This window comes from Taudactylus pleione, unplaced genomic scaffold, assembly GCF_031769625.1.
Source record: "Taudactylus pleione unplaced genomic scaffold, aTauple2 ptg000039l, whole genome shotgun sequence".
NCBI classification, from domain to species: domain Eukaryota; kingdom Metazoa; phylum Chordata; class Amphibia; order Anura; family Myobatrachidae; genus Taudactylus; species Taudactylus pleione.
In genome coordinates, this window is record NW_028284441.1 from 3402185 (window position 1) to 3421498 (window position 19314).

Below are 19314 nucleotides of genomic sequence, written 5' to 3' on the forward strand. Positions count from 1 at the left end.
TTATTCGTGCTCCAGCTTCTTATTCGCTTCTTATTCGTGCTCCAGCTTCTTATTCACTTCTTATTCGTGCTGCAGCTTCTTATTCACTTCTTATTAGTGCTCCAGCTTCTTATTTACTTCTTATTCGTGCTTCAGCTACTTATTCACTTCTTATTCGTGCTCCAGCTTCTTATTCACTTCTTATTTGTGCTCCAGCTTCTTAGTCACTTCTTATTCGTGCTCCAGCTTCTTATTCACTTCTTATTCATGCTCCAGCTTCTTATTTACTGCTTATTCGTGCTCCAGCTTCTTATTCACTTCTTATTCGAGCTCCAGCTTCTTATTCGTGCTCCAGCTACTTATTCACTTCTTATTCGTGCTCCAACTACTTATTCACTTCTTATTCATGCTCCAGCTACTTATTCACTTCTTATTCGTGCTCCAACTACTTATTCACTGCTTATTCGTGCTCCAGCTTCTTATTCACTTCTTATTCATGCTCCAGCTTCTTATTTACTGCTTATTCGTGCTCCAGCTGCTTATTCACTTCTTATTCGTGCTCCACCTTCTTATTCGTGCTCCAGCTACTTATTCACTTCTTATTAGTGCTCCAGCTACTTACTCACTTCTTATTCGTGCTCCAACTACTTATTCACTTCTTATTCGTGCTCCAGCATCTTATTCACTTCTTATTCATGCTCCAGCTTCTTATTCACTGATTATTTGTGCTTCAGCTTCTTATTCACTTCTTATTCATGCTCCAGCTTCTTATTTACTGCTTATTCGTGCTCCAGCTTCTTATTCACTTCTTATTCGTGCTCCAGCTTCTTATTCACTTCTTATTCGTGCTCCAGCTTCTTATTCACTGCTTATTTGTGCTTCAGCTTCTTATTCACTTCTTATTCATGCTCCAGCTTCTTATTCACTGCTTATTTGTGCTTCAGCTTCTTATTCACTTCTTATTCATGCTCCAGCTTCTTATTTACTGCTTATTCGTGCTCCAGCTTCTTATTCACTTCTTATTCGTGCTACAGCTTCTTATTCACTTCTTATTCGTGCTCCAGCTTCTTATTCGTGCTCCAGCTTCTTATTCACTTCTTATTCGTGCTCCAGCTTCTTATTCACTTCTTATTCGTGCTCCAGCTTCTTATTCACTTCTTATTCGTGCTCCAGCTTCTTATTCACTTCTTATTCGTGCTCCAGCTTCTTAGTCACTTCTTATTCGTGCTCCAGCTTCTTAGTCACTTCTTATTCGTGCTCCAGCTTCTTATTCACTTCTTATTCGTGCTGCAGCTTCTTATTCACTTCTTATTTGTGCTCCAGCTTCTTATTCACTTCTTATTCGTGCTCCAGCTTCTTATTCACTTCTTATTCGTGCTGCAGCCTCTTAGTCACTTCTTATTCGTGCTGCAGCTTCTTATTCACTTCTTATTTGTGCTCCAGCTTCTTATTCACTTCTTTTTATTCACTTCTTATTCATGCTGCAGCTTCTTATTCACTTCTTATTCGTGCTGCAGCTTCTTATTCACTTCTTATTCGTGCTCCAGCTTCTTATTCACTTCTTATTCGTGCTCCAGCTTCTTATTCACTTCTTATTCATGCTGCAGCTTCTTATTCACTTCTTATTCGTGCTTCAGCTACTTATTCACTTCTTATTCGTGCTCCAGCTTCTTATTCACTTCTTATTCGTGCTCCAGCTTCTTATTCAGAACGTGTTATACTGTATTACAAATAATTTAATCAAATAGGATCAGAATTTTAACATTATATAAACAAGAGAGCGTATCCCTTACACAAATTTCAATTGTATTTTGATTGGCCCGACAGCTTTGGGCATGAAATAGGCTGGCAAAGTGGGCACTGGTTCAAAGTATTGATTTGAATAAGTTTCTATAGTGTTGCAAGGATTAAATAGCCTTAGGCCACAAATTTGACACTTGTAAACAACAGAGGGGGGGTCACCTACATATGACCTACTTGTATGTTGCCTGGCCCAACAAGGTTTTCGGCATGAAATAGGCTGGCATTCTGCCATGAGGTCTGACTGGGACCCTAACCACTCCATTAGGCATCCCTGACCAATTGCCACCCCTCTGTGAAGTTTTTATCCAAATCTATCCAGTGGAAGACCCAGAACAGGCTCCTCAGGTCAAAGTTCTGCCCACTGTACACCAAGGGGAGGTTCAACTGGGACCTCAACCCTCCCTAACACCTGGCTAGGCTCTAACTGGACCATCTCACGTTAGTCATCCTAATCGGTGCAGGTGTGTCCGAATGCATAACCAGACATAAACATAACAGACAAAACAAACAGACTAATGAATTTTACATATAAGATTAAAAAAATGTACGCTGTACAATATTTACAAATAAAAAAAAGAATGTTCGCTATACAATATTTACAAATAAAAAATGAATGTATGCTGTACAATATTTACAAATAAAAAAAAGAACGTACGCTGTACAATGTCATAAAAAGAAATTCTTTAAAGCTCCACATTTCTCTCCTCTCTCAGCGATGTTCTGGAAGTAAAGATGAAGAATAAAATTATGAAATTCACAGAAATGTTAAAAGAATGTGCAAAAAAAGTGTGATTTAATATAACTATATATATTTGCTAGCATGAACGATGTTGCTCTCTATGTAACATGGAGTCATTGAGCAATATAGCAATGGGATAGTTGCTCAGGGAATGCAGAGCGTTGTCCCATCACTTACTGAGGCCCTGAGCAGAGTAATGTTATTACCCCCATACAGAACATACATATAGTGCTACATGGTTACTACTAGTTACTATTGCAATGCAGCTTCCTACCCTCAAACTACAACCAACCCCTCCCCTCCCCGGCTTCTGTGTCTGCAAACACTTAAAGAAAAACCACAGGGTCACCTTTCCTACATGCTGCCATATTTCTGTAAGAATACATGTCACCCTGATTCCCAAGTCACAGTTGGATGATTACATTGTCCTAGTAACAGACTTCCCCTTTCTGCTTGACTATAACAATGGGTCTGATTCAGAGGTGGACGCTAATATGAAGGCAACTGCGGCTTCCCAAGCTCGCAGCTGCGAAAATATGCTAATGTCAGCAAAGATCACCCGAGCATAAAGACGCCCCCTGCTGCCTTTTTACCTGCGTGCATGATTGCATACACACCTAAATATTGGTAACACCGAAGGACCTCTGCGGCCATCTTACCCATGTGGCAGGGCAGACCTCCAGGGGGGGGGGGGAGGCGGGTCCAGGTAATTAGTACCCAGTCTCCCCTCCTCTCAGCACCCCTGTATTGATAATCAGTGCAGCGGTCTGTAAAGCAATCTTGCAAACTTGGATAAGTGTTACTTGTTACTCCTCCTACTTTTACATTGTTTCAGAATGGATTGGATAGAGAACACGTTGGAAAAGGAAACCTATGTTTCTACGTTTTTTTAAACCTAGGAGAGCTATATCTCATCCTTGCCTTGTGATTTCCAAAGGCGTATCCACGCATTACTTAGACACTCATTGGTATAGCCTCCTACTGTTCAATTACCCTCCGATAATTTTGAATTCTTAGAAGAATCCGTTTCCGTTACAACTATTTTGCTTATTTTAGCTGGTGTTTTGCTGGGTTCTCGGTCCTGCTCCGTGACTCCTACCCGCCTTCCTAAAGATCTGGGGACCTTATTGAGGTTACCATCAATGTATTGCATGATGACTTAAATTGCGATGTTCTGCAAGTCTTTCTTGACTTTATATTAATACTGTGATATTCTATGTATTTTACTGATAATGCTCTATTTTGTTACCAAATATAAAATCTGATATTGTATTTCCTTTTTTATAGTGTTTCAATAAAGATGAAAAAAAAAACAAAACAACAAACTCATCAGCACTTTCTGGAAGTTCCAGGCATGAGGATCATTGCTCCCTACAGCATGACAGAAATAATGGAGGTCATTTCACACAAGCCTCAGTGCAAGATGCAAGAGAGTCTACAATTCACGTTCATATACTCTAACTCTCTTCTGAGCATCAAGTTCTCCTCCCTTGATTCGATGAGGCTGATCTAAAAATAAAATGTTAGTTATAGACCGGTTACATTACTGAGCAGAATAATAAATAATATGGTAAAGGAAACATTTCTAAAGTTAGTTGGTCGGTGTCACAATTCAGTTCAACCAAGGACACCAGGGGCCAAATGTAATAGAGTGCGAATTTGTAAAAAATGCGAGTTCACCACTTTTACTTACTCGCAAATGGAATAGGGTGCGTTTTTCGTGCTTTACTCACAAAAAGAATCTCGCATCCAGATGTTTTCCCATTCTCAAGATAGAACTCGGGCAATGTACTAGAGTGCGAGTGCTTCACTTCCACATATTACTGCCTTAAAAATCGCAAAAATAATAGGGAGTTTATCTTGAGCAGGTCATAGAAACACAGAATAATGCACATATCCACGAGATATGGGCATGTTTCTGTGTGTACATATGTAACACCCTCTAGGGAATGGTATTTTTAAATACACTCCTCTCAGTGTTAAAGAGATGCTGCCGGTTGGAGATATTACATTCCTGAAACCCTGGTTATCAGTTTTCAGGTAAAGGAGGGGCTGGGAAGATAGACACGTAGGGGTGGGAAGACTGGGTGTGTAGCAGGCAGAGTAGAGTAAGGAGAGTGTCACAAACAGGGTTTCGCGGCGTGGAGGTTTGCGGTCCTTACCGGTGAGGGTGCTGTGGCATGGTCCTTCTGTCGAGGGAGCTGGCATGTGGAGACTGGCATTGGCTGTACGCAGAGGTCCTGGCAAGGGTAAGTCCATGCTTGCCTACCCTCTCGATTTCTGCGGGAGCCTCCCGAATTAAGATGGGAGCTCCCGCTACCCCGCAATCTATATGCAATCCCCCGCTTTCCCCACTACCCTGCTGGAAATCCTACCTGCGCATGCACGATGGGGCCCAGGCTTGTATACAGGAAGACGCAGGGGCAGGGAGTCTGTCTGCTATGGAGCCCGGAGATGCCTCCCAGGTCCGCCCCCTGCACAGCTGACAGTCACATGGGCCACACACTGACTGCTGGGAGACTGATGCTCCCAGCATTCCCAGCCATAACGGAGGACAGACAGCTGGGGGAGGAGCCTATGCTGAACTGACTGAGGAGCTGAGTGACTGATCAGAGCTCACTGTAGCTCGAGCAAGAACCATGAATGTCAGTGGTGCTGCAGGAGAGGAAAGGTGAGGGGATGAGAGAGAGAGTGTGGGTGTCTATTACTGTGTGTGTGTGTGTCAGTGGGGGAACCATTAATGTGAGTCTGCGTGGGGGGGTCCTATTACTGTGTGTGTCAGTGGGGGGACCATTAATGTGAGTCTGTGTGGGGAGGGGTCCTATTACTGTGTGTGTGTCAGTGGGGGGACCATTAATGTGAGTCTGTGTGGGGGGGTCCTATTACTGTGTGTGTGTGTGTGGGGGGTCCTATTACTGTGCGTGTGTGGGGTCCTATTACTGAGTGTGTGTGTGTATGTGTGTGGGGGTCCTATTACTGTGTGTGTGTGGGGGGGTCCTTTTACTGTGCATGTATGTGTGTGGGGGTCCTATTACTGTGTGTGTGTGTGGGGGGGTCCTATTACTGTGTGTGTGTGGGTTCTATTACTGTGTGTCTGTGTGTGTGGGGGGGTCCTATTACTGTGTGTGTGTCTGTGGGTGCGTGGTAATAGATACAACAATAGATGGATCTAGACATGCCTTTTGGGCGGTGCTGGCCATGCCCTCCAACACCGCGCGTGTCGTTTGCTACTTCCGTAAATGATCTCCCTCAAACTACTTTTCAAAAGTAGGCAAGTATGGGTAAGTCTAGCAACATCTCTGTGTCACAGGTGTCTGGGCGCCACCATGTTGTCTTTGGCCATGTGACATAGCAGGCTAATCGTCTGTAGATCACCTGTTCTTTCTGGCCTATCACGTTCTGCTACTGAATACTTAAGTGTTTTAGGCGCTCCCTGTAGTTGTCAGTGCAACGTGTTCACAGCGTCTTCTCTACGCTCCTGAGACCTAGACTTGTGTTCCAGTGCTAGCTCCAGCTCCTTGTCGGCCTCTGGCTCCCAGCATAGTCTGCACCACTCTGCCTAGCTTCCTGCTGAGATCAGCCCTGCACCTTCCACCAGACCCTCTCCTGCCTGAACCTGTTTCCCCAGTTAACCCACTCCTGCCTGAACCTGTTTCCTCAGTCAACCCATCACAGCATTTCTGGATTTCCATTTCAGCCTGCATCACCTCAGTACTGGATATCCCCTTCAGCCACTATTCAGCAAACCAGGAATCCCACTTCACTCTCACAGTTTATCTCTTTCACTGATCTGGACATTCGTTACTCCAATTTACTACAGCTCCTTTCAACGACATATATCAATTTGCTTATTACTGGACTTTAGTTAATCATTATTCATGTCTTCTAACAGTCACATTAAACAACCCACCTTCAGTGCCAGATTAATGTCCACATGGGCCTGGAGCTGAAATTCATGAAGGGCCTATTGTGTGTCGCCGTTGGGGGTGTGACAAGTGCAGTAGCAGTGTGAATGGTGATGTAGGGGTGTGCCCTGTGCTGTGGGTATGTTTAGTACCATGGAAGGTGTTGCTGGCACCTACCTTCAACCTGGAAATCCGCCAGTCTCTGTCCTTCCCTTAAAACACCACCCTCAAAATATGTATATATATATATATATATATGTATATATATATATTATATATATATATGTGTGTGTGTGTATATTTGTCAAAGTATATGTATGTGTGTGTATATACATGTGTATATATATGTGTGTGTGTATATTTGTCTAAGTATGTGTATGTATGTGTATATATACATGTATATGTGTGTGTGTGCATGTATATATATATATATATATATATATATATGCAGCACTGGCTTGGCACTCTTCCACTTTCCTGCTATGATGGTTGCCCTCCGCAAATGACAGGTACAAAGCAATAGCGGTGGCAGCGGCACCCTCCCCAATAAAAGATACTGCAATCAGGTTACAAAGAGCCTTTTACGTTTACTTCAAAAGTAAACGTCAAAAGGTTCTTTGTAACCTGATTGTAGTATCTTTTATTGGGGAGGGTGCCGCTGCCACCGCTATTGCTTTGTGTATATATATATATATATATATATATAATGTGTGTGTGTATATATATGTGTATATATATATATATATGGAATACATATATCACAGCACTCCGCTGCTGAACTGCAAATCTTGCATCCGGTGCCCTCCTATTTACCCCCCAGGCAAGGGTGATAAAATCAATATAACTGTGGCAGGCGGCACTCAGGACGCCTAGTAATAATGACGCAAGTGCCGCAATGGCTAGAAATCGACGTTTCAATGCTCAAAGTAATTTCTTCAGGATAAAATGCTGTGAGCATTGAAATGTCGATTTCTAGCCATTGCGGCGTTTGCGTCATTATTACTAGGCGTCCTGAGTGCCACCTGCCACAGTTATATATATATATATATATATATATATATATATATATATATACAAATGCAGAAAATGTCTGGCACTCAAAAGATGAAAAATAGACAGCCTGCTCCGGTGTCTTTCCCATGGATAGATATATGACAGTGACATTATGGATGGCACTCGGAGTATCCACAGCAGAAATAATGCACCAACGCAGTCTAATATAAAGGCAACGTTTCAGGGGAATTAGCCCTTTTATCAAGACATAACAATATATTGAATACAAACAGATATATATACCTGAGTGATACACCTGACATGCACAAAATGATCCACGCAGTCCCGACTGAGACCCGATGATGTCATTGGCGTGCAACGCGCCGGTGGTCGGGATCTCTCTGGGGGCGTGGTCTAGTGACATGAGCATAACCATGGTGATGAGGACGCTGTCTGACAATGTGAGCCTGTAACATAACAAATGTCAGCGAGATAATGTATAAGGAGCTGCCCCCAGAGAGATCCCGAAACCGTCGGCGTGTCGCACGCCAATGACATCATCGGGTCTCAGCCGGCACTGCATGGATCATTTTGTGCATGTCGGGTGTATCACTCAGGTGTATATATATATATATCTGTTGTTTGTATTCTATATGCTGTTATGTCTTTATAAAAGGGCTAATTCCCCTGAAACGTTGTCTTTATTTTAGACTGCATTGGTGCGAGTGCCATCCATATTTTCACTCTATATATATATATATATATATATATATATATATATTAGGGGTGAGCGGGTTCGGATTTCTGAAATCTGAACCCTCCCGAGCCCCCCCGATCTGAAATCGAGGCAAAACATCATCATTCCGCCTTCCGGGTCTCGTGGGTTTTGGATTCTATATAAGGTACCCGCGTCGCCGCCATTTTCTCACTCGGCTGTGGACAGTGAAGATGGAGGGTGGGAGTTAAGGCTGGCTGGGCTGTGTAGTGTTGTGCTGTGCTGCGCTGTGCTGCTGTTGTCCATAGGGGCTGTGTCCACTCCTCCAAAGTCCATAGGGGCTGGCTGTGTTGTGCTGTGCTGCTGTTGTCCATAGGGGCTGTGTCCACTCCTCCAAAGTCCATAGGGACTGGCTGTGTTGCTGTTGTCCATAGTAGCTGTATCCACTCCTCCAAAGTCCATAGGGGCTGGCTGGACTGTGTTGTGCAGTCAGTTGTCCATAGGGGCTGTGTACACTCCAAAGTCCTGTGCAGAGTCCCAGTCCTAAAGGGGTGCTGTAGTGTTGTCCAGGGGGTGCTCTGTCCATCAGGGGTGCTCCTCCCAAGTGAAAAAAAATAAATATTTTTTCTGTATTTGTGAATTGTGTGCGCAGTAGACACACGTGCATGAACAAAGTAGCACCAAGCGTGCGCCTGTGTCATAAGTAAAGGGCTGGCTGGCTCATCCGTTAAAGGGTGCTGTAACCCCGAAAGTGCACTCCAAATAATATTTTTTTTTTTCTGTGTTTGTGAATTGTGTGCGCAGTAGCCGCACGTGCATCAACAAAGTAGTGCCAAGCGTGCGCCTGTGTCATAAGTAAAGGGCCGGCTGGCTTGACCGTTAAAAGGTGCTGTAACCCCCAAAGTGCACTCCAAACAAAATAAAAAATAATTTTCTGTGTTTGTGAATTGTGTGCACTGTGGCCGCACGGTTATCAACAAAGTAGCGCCAAGCGTGCGCCTGTGTCATACGTAAAGTGCTGGCTGGCTTGACCGTTAAAGGGTGCTGTAACCCCCAAAGTGCACTCCAAACAAAATAAAAAAATATTTTCTGTGTTTGTGAAGTGTGTGCACTGTGGCTGCACGTGCATGAACAAAGGAGCAGCACCAAGCGTGCGCCTGTGTCCCATAAGTAAAGGGCCGGCTGGCTTGACCGTTAAAAGGTGCTGTAACCCCCAAAGTGCACTCCAAACAAAATAAAAAATAATTTTCTGTGTTTGTGAATTGTGTGCACTGTGGCCGCACGGTTATCAACAAAGTAGCGCCAAGCGTGCGCCTGTGTCATACGTAAAGTGCTGGCTGGCTTGACCGTTAAAGGGTGCTGTAACCCCCAAAGTGCACTCCAAACAAAATAAAAAAATATTTTCTGTGTTTGTGAAGTGTGTGCACTGTGGCTGCACGTGCATCAACAAAGGAGCAGCACCAAGCGTGCGCCTGTGTCCCATAAGTAAAGGGCCGGCTGGCTTGACCATTAAAGGGTGCTGTAACCCCCAAAGTGCACTCCAAAAAAAAAATATATTTTTTTTTTCTGTGTTTGTGAATTGTGTGCGCAGTAGCCACACGTGCATCAACAAAGTAGTGCCAAGTGTGCGCCTGTGTCATAAGTGAAGGGCCGGCTGGCTTGTCCATTAAAGGGTGCTGTAACCCCCAAAGTGCACTCCAAACAAAATAAAAAAATATTTTTTGTTTGTGAATTGTGTGCGTAGTAGCCTGCACATGCATCAACAAAGTAGCGCCAAGCGTGCGCCTGTGTCATAAGTGAAGTGCCGGCTGGCTTGACCGTTAAAGGGTGCTGTAACCCCCAAAGTGCACGTCAAACAAAATAAAAAAATATTTTCTGTGTTTGTGAATTGTGTGCGCAGTAGCCGTACGTACATCAACAAAGTAGTGCCAAGTGTGCGCCTGTGTCATAAGTAAAGGGCCGGCTGGCTCGTCTGTTAAAGGGTGGTGTAACCCCCAAAGTGCACTCCAAACAAAATAAAAAATGTTTTCTGTGTTTGTGAATTGTGTGCACTGTACGTGCATCCTCAAAGCAGCAGCGCCAAGCGTGCGTCTGTCTATTAAAGGGTGGTGTAACCCTCAAAGTGCGCTCCACAAAAAATAAAAAATTCTTTGTTTTTTTCTGTCTTTGTGAATTCTGTGCGCAGTAGCCGCACGTACATCAACAAAGTAGCGCCAAGCGTGCGCCTGTGTCATATGTAAAGGGCCGGCTGGCTTGACCGTTAAAAGGTGCTGTAACCCCCAAAGTGCACTCCAAACAAAATAAAAAATTATTTTCTGTGTTTGTGAATTGTGTGCACTGTGGCCGCACGGTTATCAACAAAGTAGCGCCAAGCGTGCGCCTGTGTCATACATAAAGGGCCAACTGGCTTGACCATTAAAGGGTGCTGTAACCCCCAAAGTGCACGTCAAACAAAATAAAAAAATATTTTCTGTGTTTGTGAATTGTGTGTGCAGTAGCCGCACATACATCAACAAAGTAGTGCCAAGCGTGCGCCTGTGTCGTAAGTAAAGGGCCGGCTGGCTCGTCTGTTAAAGGGTGGTGTAACCCCCAAAGTGCACTCCAAACAAAATAAAAAGTGTTTTTTGTGTTTGTGAAGTGTGTGTACAGTAGCCGCACGTGCATCAACAAAGTAGCGCCAAGCGTGCGCCTGTGTCATAAGTAAAGGGCCGGCTGGCTCGTCTGTTAAAGTACACTCCAAACAAAATAAAAAAATATTTTCTGTGTTTGTGAATTGTGTGCACTGTGGCTGCACGTGCATCAACAAAGGAGCACCGCCAAGCGTGCGCCTGTGTCCCATAAGTAAAGGGCCGGCTGGCTTGTCCATTAAAGGGTGCTGTAACCCCCAAAGTGCACTCCAAAAAAATAAAAAAAAATATTTTTTTGTGTTTGTGAATTGTGTGCGCAGTAGCCGCATGTGCATCAACAAATTAGCAGCGCCAAGCGTGCGCCTGTGTCCCATAAGTAAAGAGCCTACTGGCTCATTTCTTAAAGGGTGGTGTAACCCACAATGTGCACTAGTCTCCAATAAAAATAAAAAATTATTTTCTGTGTTTGTGCGCCTTAGCCGCACGTATATATCAATATAACAAATGGAGGACCAAACTTTCTCCGATAAAAATAAAATAGGGAAAGATCAAGAACCACTTCCTCCTAGTGGTGAAGCTGCTGCCACTAGTCATAAGTAAAGAGCCTGCTGGCTCATTTCTTAAAGGGTGGTGTAACCCACAAAGTGCACTAGTCTCCAATAAAAAATTATTTTCTGTGTTTGTGTGCACCTTAGCCGCACGTATATATCAATATAACATAAATGGAGGATCAAACTTTCTCCGATAAAAATAAAATAGGGAAAGATCAAGAACCACTTCCTCCTAGTGCTGAAGCTGCTGCCACTAGTCATGACATAGATGATAACATGCCATCAACGTCATCTGCCAAGGCCGATGCCCAATGTCATAGTAGAGGGCACATACAATCCCAAATGACAAAGTTCAGGAAAATGACCTTAAAAAAAACATTTAAATCATCTGAGGAGAAACGTAAACTTGCCAATATGCCATTTACGACACGGAGTAGCAAGGAACGGCTAAGGTCTTTCCCTATGTTCATGACTAGTGGTTCAGCTTCACATGACAATGGAAGCCCTCCTCCCGCTAAAAAAATCAAACGAGTTAAGCTGGCAAAAGCACAGCGAAGAACTGTGCGTTCTAAGAAGATATCACAAATCCCCAAGGAGAGTCCAAGTGTGGTGGCGGTTGTGATGCCTGACCTTCCCAGCACTGGACGGGAAGGGGTGGCTCTTTCCACCATTTGCACTCCCCCTGCAAGTGCTGAAAGAAGCACCCACAGTCCACTTGCTGATATGCAAATTGAAGATGTCACTGTTGAAGTACAACAGGATGAGGATACTGGTGTAGCTGGCGCTGAGGAGGAAGTTGGCGAGGAGGATTCTGATGGTGATGTGGTTTGTTTAAATCAGGCTCCGGGGGAGACAGTTGTTGTCCATGGGATGAAAAAGCCCATCACGGTCATGCCTGGGCAGAAGACCAAATATTCCACCTCTTTGGTCTGGCAATATTTCTATCCAAATCCAGACAACAACTGTCTTGCCATATGTACCATATGTAAAGGTGAAATAAGTAGGAATAGGGACGTTAACCACCTAGGAACATTCTCCCTCATACGGCACCTGCAGCTTGTTCTTAAAAAGTTACTGTCAAGTTCAGAAACTTTGGCTGCAAAGCACACCGTCAACTCCCTCCTCGTCAATTTCCTCCTTAGTCAGGATCGGAAGTAGTCCTGCAGGCCATGTCACTGGCATGACTGACTCTCCTATCCGGGAATCCTCCGGAGGATCCTGCATTGCTACGCCTACTGCTGCCGCTGCTGCTGTCGCTGCTGGGAGTCGTTCATCATCCCAGAGAGGAAGTATGAACACCACTACTTTTACTAAACAATTGACCCTCCAACAGTCCTTAGCGAGGAGGATGAAATACAACAGCAGTCATCCTGAAGCAAAACGTATAACTGAGGCCTTGACTGCTATGTTGGTGTTAGACGTGCGGCCAGTATCCGTCATTGGTGCAGTGGGATTTAGACAATTGATGAAGGTAGTGTGTCTCCGGTTCCAAATCCCATCTAGATTCCACTTCACTAGGCAGGCGATACCGAGACTGTACAGAAATGTCAGAAAAAGTGTCCTCAGTGTCCTGAAAAATGCGGTTGTACCCAATGTCCACTTAACCACGGGCATGTGGACAAGTGGTACTGGGCAGACTAAGGACTATATGACTGTGACAGCCCACTGGGTAGATGTATCACCTTACGCAGCAACAACAGCAGCGTCACCAGTAGCAGTATCTCAGAAACACCAGCTCGTTCCAAGGCAGGCTACGCTGTGTATGACCGGTTTCAGTAAGAGGCACACCGCCGACAACCTCTTAGAGAAACTGAGGGAAATCATCGCCCAGTGGCTTACCCCACTTAGACTATCCTGGGGATTTGTGATATCTGACAATGCCACCAATATTGTGCGGGCATTACATCTGGGCAAATTCCAGCACGTCCCATGTTTTGCTCACACAATAAACTTGGTGGTGCAGAATTTTCTGAAAAGTGACAGGGGCGTGCAGGAGACGCTTTGGGTGGCCCAAAAACTTTCTGGCCACTTTCGCCATTCAGCGACTGCGTGCCGAAGACTGGAGCACCAGCAAACATTCTTGAACCTGCCCCGCCATCACCTGAAGCAAGAGGTTGTGACGCGGTGGAACTCAACCCTCTATATGCTTCAGAGGATGGAGGAGCAGCAAAAGGCCATTCAAGCCTATACATCCAGCTATGACATAGGCAAAGGAGGGGGTATGAACCTGACTCAAGCGCAGTGGAGAATGATTTCCGTGTTGTGCAAGGTTCTCCAGCCCTTCGAACTTGCCACACGTGAAGTCAGTTCAGACACTGCCAGCTTGAGTCAGGTCATTCCCCTCATCAGGCTTTTGCAGAAGCAGCTGGAGAAAGTGAAGGAGGAGCTAAGACGGAGCGATTCTGCTCGGCATGTGGGACTTGTGGATGAAGCCCTTCATTCGCTTTGCCAGGATTCCAGAGTGGTCAATCTGTTGAAATCAGATACAATACACTACATTTTGGCCACCTTGCTCGATCCTAGGTTTAAAGCCGATGTGGTGTCTCTCTTTCTGGCCGACACAAGCCTGCAGAGGTGCAAAGACCTGCTGGTGAATACACTGTCAGCTGAAGCGGAATGTGACACCTCAACAGCTCCTTCTTCATTTTCTCCCGCAACTGGGGCTGCCAGGAGAAAACTTAGGTATCCTAAGCAACCCGCTGGCGGTGATGCAGGGCAGGCAGGACCAAGTTTGGACATCTGGTCCGGACTGAAGGATCTGGCAACAATTTCTGACATGTCTACTGTCACTGCATATGATACTGTCACCATTGACAGAATGGTGGAGGATTACATCAGTGACAGCATCCAAGTAGGCATGTCAGACAATCCGTACCTGTACTAGCAGGAAAAAGAGGCAATTTGGAGGCCTCTGTACAAACTGGCTCTATTTTACCTGAGTTGCCTCCCCTCCAGTGTGTACTCCGAAAGAGTGTTTAGTGCAGCCGGGAACCTTGTCAGCGAAAGGCGTAGGAGGTTGCTTCCACAAATTGTGGAGAAGATGATGTTCATAAAAATGAATTATCAACTCTTCCAGGGAGACCAGCCTCCAGAACGTACAGAGGGACCTGTGGTGGTGGATTCCAGCGGGGACGAATTAATACTCTGTGAGGATGAGGATGTACACAACACTGAAGAGGGTGAGGAATCGGTGGATGAGGAGGATGAGGACGACATCTTGCCTCTGTAGAGCCAGTTTGTGCAGGGACAGACTAATTGCCAGCTTGTTTTGTGGGGGCCCAAACGAACCAATAATTTCAGCCACAGTCGTGTGGCAGACCCTGGCGCTGAAATGATTGGTTTGTTAAAGTGTGCATGTCCTGTTTATGCAAGATAAGGGTGGGTGGGAGGGCCCAAGGACAATTCCATCTTGCACCTCTTTTTTTTCTTTGCATTATGTACTGTTTGGGGCCTAGTTTTTCAAACTGCCATCCTGTCTGCCACTGCAGTGTCACTCCTAGATGGGCCACGTGTTTGTGCCGCCCACTCGTATCTCTTAGCATAGTCATCCAGCTACCTCGGTGCAACCTTTTGGACATAAAAACACTATTGTGAGGTGTTCAGAATAGACTGAAAATTAGTGGAAATTAAGGTTATTGAGGTTAATAATTGCATAGGAGCAGAACAACCCTCAAATTCTGTGATTTTAGCTGTTTTTATGATTTTTTTCAAAAAAATACAGATCCAGAACAAAAAACACGGAAGGGTGGTTTTGGCAAAACCAATCCAGATCCAAAACACGAAGAAAGATCCAGATCCAAAACCAAAACACGAAAAGTGGCCGGTGCACACCCCTATTAGGGGTGTGCACCGACCACTTTTCGTGTTTTGTGTTTTGGTTTTGGATCTGGATCTTTCTTCGTGTTTTGGATCTGGATTGGTTTTGCCAAAACCACCCTTCCGTGTTTTGGGTTCTGGGTTTTGGATCTGTATTTTTTTTTTTTTAAAAAGAATAAAAACAGCTAAAATCACAGAATGTGTTGGTTTTTCTGCTCCTATGCTATTATTAACCTCAATAACCTTAATTTCCACTCATTTCCAGTCTATTCCGAACACCTCACAATAGTGTTTTTATGTCCAAAAGGCTATGCTAAGCGACACAAGTGGGCGGCACAAACACGTGGCCCATCTAGTAGTGGCACTGCAGTGGCAGACAGGATGGCAGTTTGAAAAACTAGGCCCCAAACAGTACATAATGCAAAGAAAAAAGAAGGTGCAAGATGGAATTGTCCTTGGGCCCTCCCTCCCACCCTTATGTTGTATAAACAGGACATGCATACTTTAACAAACCAATCATTTCAGCGCCAGGGTCTGCCACATTGTGTCGTTTGGGCCCCCACAAAACAAGCTGGCAATTAATCTGTCCCTGCACAAACTGGCTCTACGGAGGCAAGATGTCGTCCTCATCCTCCTCATCCACCGATTCCTCACCCTCTTCAGTGTTGTGTACATCCTCATCCTCACAGACTATTAACTCGTCCCCGCTGGAATCCACCACCACAGGTCCCTCTGTACGTTCTGGAGGCTGGTCTCCCTGGAAGAGTTGGTAATTCATTTTTATGAACATCATCTTCTCCACATTTTGTGGAAGCAACCTCCTACGCCTTTCGCTGACAAGGTTCCCGGCTGCACTAAACACTCTTTCGGAGTACACACTGGAGGGGAGGCAACTCAGGTAAAATAGAGCCAGTTTGTACAGGGGCCTCCAAATTGCCTCTTTTTCCTGCCAGTACAGGTACGGACTGTCTGACATGCCTACTTGGATGCTGTCACCGATGTAATCGTCCACCATTCTGTCAATGGTGACAGTATCATATGCAGTGACAGTAGACATGTCAGAAATTGTTGCCAGATCCTTCAGTCCGGACCAGATGTCCAAACTTGGTCCTGCCTGCCCTGCATCACCGCCAGAGGGTTGCTTCGGATACCTAAGTTTTTTCCTGGCAGCCCCAGTTGTGGGAGAAAATGAAGAAGGAGCTGTTGACGTGTCATGTTCCGCTTCAGCTGACAGTGTTTTCACCAGCAGGTCTTTGCACCTCTGCAGGCTTGTGTTGGCCGGAAAGAGAGACACCTCATAGGCTTTAAACCTAGGATCGAGCACGGTGGCCAAAATATAGTGGTCTGATTTCAACAGACTGACCACCCTGGAATCCTGGCAAAGCGAATGAAGGGCTTCATCCACAAGTCCCACATGCCGAGCGGAATCGCTCCGTCTTAGATCCTCCTTCACTTTCTCCAGCTGCTTCTGCAAAAGCCTGATGAGGGGAATGACCTGACTCAAGCTGGCAGTGTCTGAACTGACTTCACGTGTGGCAAGTTCGAAGGGCTGGAGAACCTTGCACAACACGGAAATCATTCTCCACTGCGCTTGAGTCAGCTGCATATCCCCTCCTTTGCCTATGTCATAGGTGGATGTATAGGCTTGAATGGCCTTTTGCTGCTCCTCCATCCTCTGAAGCATATAGAGGTTTGAGTTCCAACGCGTCACAACCTCTTGCTTCAGGTGATGGCGGGCAGGTTCAAGAGTGTTTGCTGGCGCTCCAGTCTTCGGTACGCAGTCGCTGAATGGCGAAAGTGGACAGAAATTTTTCGGGCCACCCAAAGCATCTCCTGCACGCCCCTGCCGCTTTTCAGAAAATTCTGCACCACCAAGTTTATTGTATGAGCAAAACATGGGACGTGCTGGAATTTGCCCAGATGTAATGCCCGCACAATATTGTTGGTGTTGTCAGATATCACAAATCCCCAGGAGAGTCTAAGTGGGGTAAGCCACTGGGCGATGATTTCCCTCAGTTTCTCTAAGAGGTTGTCGGCAGTGTGCCTCTTACTGAAACCGGAGATACACAGCGTAGCCTGCCTTGGAACGAGCTGGCGTTTCTGAGATGCTGCTACTGGTGACGCTGCTGTTGTTGCTGCGTAAGGTGATACATCTACCCAGTGGGCTGTCACTGTCATATAGTCCTTAGTCTGCCCTGTTACACTTGTCCACATGTCCGTGGTTAAATGGACATTGGGTACAACCGCATTTTTCAGGACACTGAGGACACTTTTTCTGAAGTTTCTAAACAGTCTTGGTATCGCCTGCCTAGTGAAGTGGAATCTAGACGGGATTTGGAACCGTGGACACACTACCTCCATCAATTGTCTAAATCCCACTGCACTAATGGCGGATACCGGATGCACGTCTAACACCAACATAGCAGTCAACGCCTCAGTTATACGTTTTGCTTCAGGATGACTGCTGTCGTACTTCATCCTCCTCGCTAAGGACTGTTGGAGGGTCAATTGTTTAGTAAAAGTAGTGGTGTTCCTACTTCCTCTCTGGGATGATGAACGACTCCCAGCAGCAGCAACAGCAGCAGCGGCAGCAGGAGGCGTAGCAATGCAGGATCCTCCGGAGGAATCCCGGATAGGAGAGTCAGTCATGCCAGTGACATGGCCTGCAGGACTACTTCCGATCCTAAGGAGGAAATTGACGAGGAGGGAGTTGACGGTGTGGTTTGCAGGCGCTTGGATACAACAGGACAACGGGATTTAGGTGTCCCTGGACTGCTTACGGTCTTAGCCAAAGTTTCTGAACTTGACAGTAACTTTTTATGAACGCGCTGCAGGTGCCGTATAAGGGAGGATGTTCCTAGGTGATTAACGTCCCTACCCCTACTTATTTCACCTTTACATATGGTACATATGGCAAGACAGTTATTGTCCGGATTTGGATAGAAATATTGCCAGACCAAAGAGGTGGAATGTTTGGTCTTCTGCCCAGGCATGACAATGATGGGCTTTTTCATCCCACGGACAACAACTGTCTCCCCCGGAGCCTGATTTAAACAAACCACATCACCATCAGAGTCCTCCTCGCCAACTTCCTCCTCAGCGCCAGTTACACCAGTATCCTCATCGTGTTATACTTCAACAGTGACATCTTCAATTTGCATATCAGCAAATGGACTGTGGGTGCTCCTTTCAGCACTTGCAGGGGGCGTGCAAATGGTGGAAAGAGCCACATCTTCCCGTCCAGTGCTGGGAAGGTCAGGCATCGCAACCGCCACCACACTTGGACTTTGCTTGGGGATTTGTGATATCTTCTTAGAACGCACAGTTCTTCGCTGTGCTTATGCCAGCTTAACTCGTTTGATTTTTTTAGCGGGAGGAGGGCTTCCATTGTCATGTGAAGCTGAACCACTAGTCATGAACATAGGGAAAGACCTTAGCCGTTCCTTGCCACTCCGTGTCGTAAATGGCATATTGGCAAGTTTACAGTTTCTCCTCAGATGATTTAAATGTTTTTTTCAAGGTCATTTTCCTGAACTTTGTCATTTGGGATTGTATGTGCCTTCTAGTATGACATTGGGCATCGGCCTTGGCAGACGACGTTGATGGCAAGTTATCGTCTATGTCATGACTAGTGGCAGCAGCTTCAGCACTAGGAGGAAGTAGTTCTTGATGTTTCCCTATTTTATTTTTATCGGAGAAAGTTTGGTCCTCCATTTATGTTATATTGATATATACGTGCGGCTAAGGCGCACACAAACACAGAAAATAATTTTTTATTTTTGTTGAAGACTAGTGCACTTTGTGGGTTACACCACCCTTTAAGAAATGAGCCAGCCGGCTCTTTACTTATGGGACACAGGCGCACACTTGGCACTGCTCCTTTGTTGATGCACGTGCAGCTACAGCCCACACAATTCACAATGACAGAAAAAAAAAGAAGAATTTTTTATTCTTTGTGGAGCGCACTTTGGGGGCTACACCACCTTTTAACAGACAGACGAACACTTGGCGCTGCTGCTTTGAGGATGCACGTACAGTGCAGACAATTCACAAACACAGAAGAAAATGTTTTATTTTTGTTGGAGTGCACTTTGGGGGTTACACCACCCTTTAACAGACAGACGCACGCTTGGCACTGTTCCTTTATTGATGCACGTGCAGCCACAGTGCACACAATTCACAAACA

General features: G+C 45.4%; 1 protein-coding gene across 1 annotated transcript in view; it reads right to left on the reverse strand.

Moving 5' to 3' along the window:
• LOC148538567 (uncharacterized) overlaps nt 1-19314 on the reverse strand; it is an 81857-nt gene that overhangs the window by 11535 nt on the left and 51008 nt on the right. Inside the window, exon 8 of the mRNA XM_088452584.1 lies at nt 2438-2502. Coding sequence (XP_088308710.1) covers nt 2449-2502 — 54 coding nt within the window. The 3' untranslated portion in view covers nt 2438-2448. The remainder of the gene's footprint in view (nt 1-2437; nt 2503-19314) is intronic.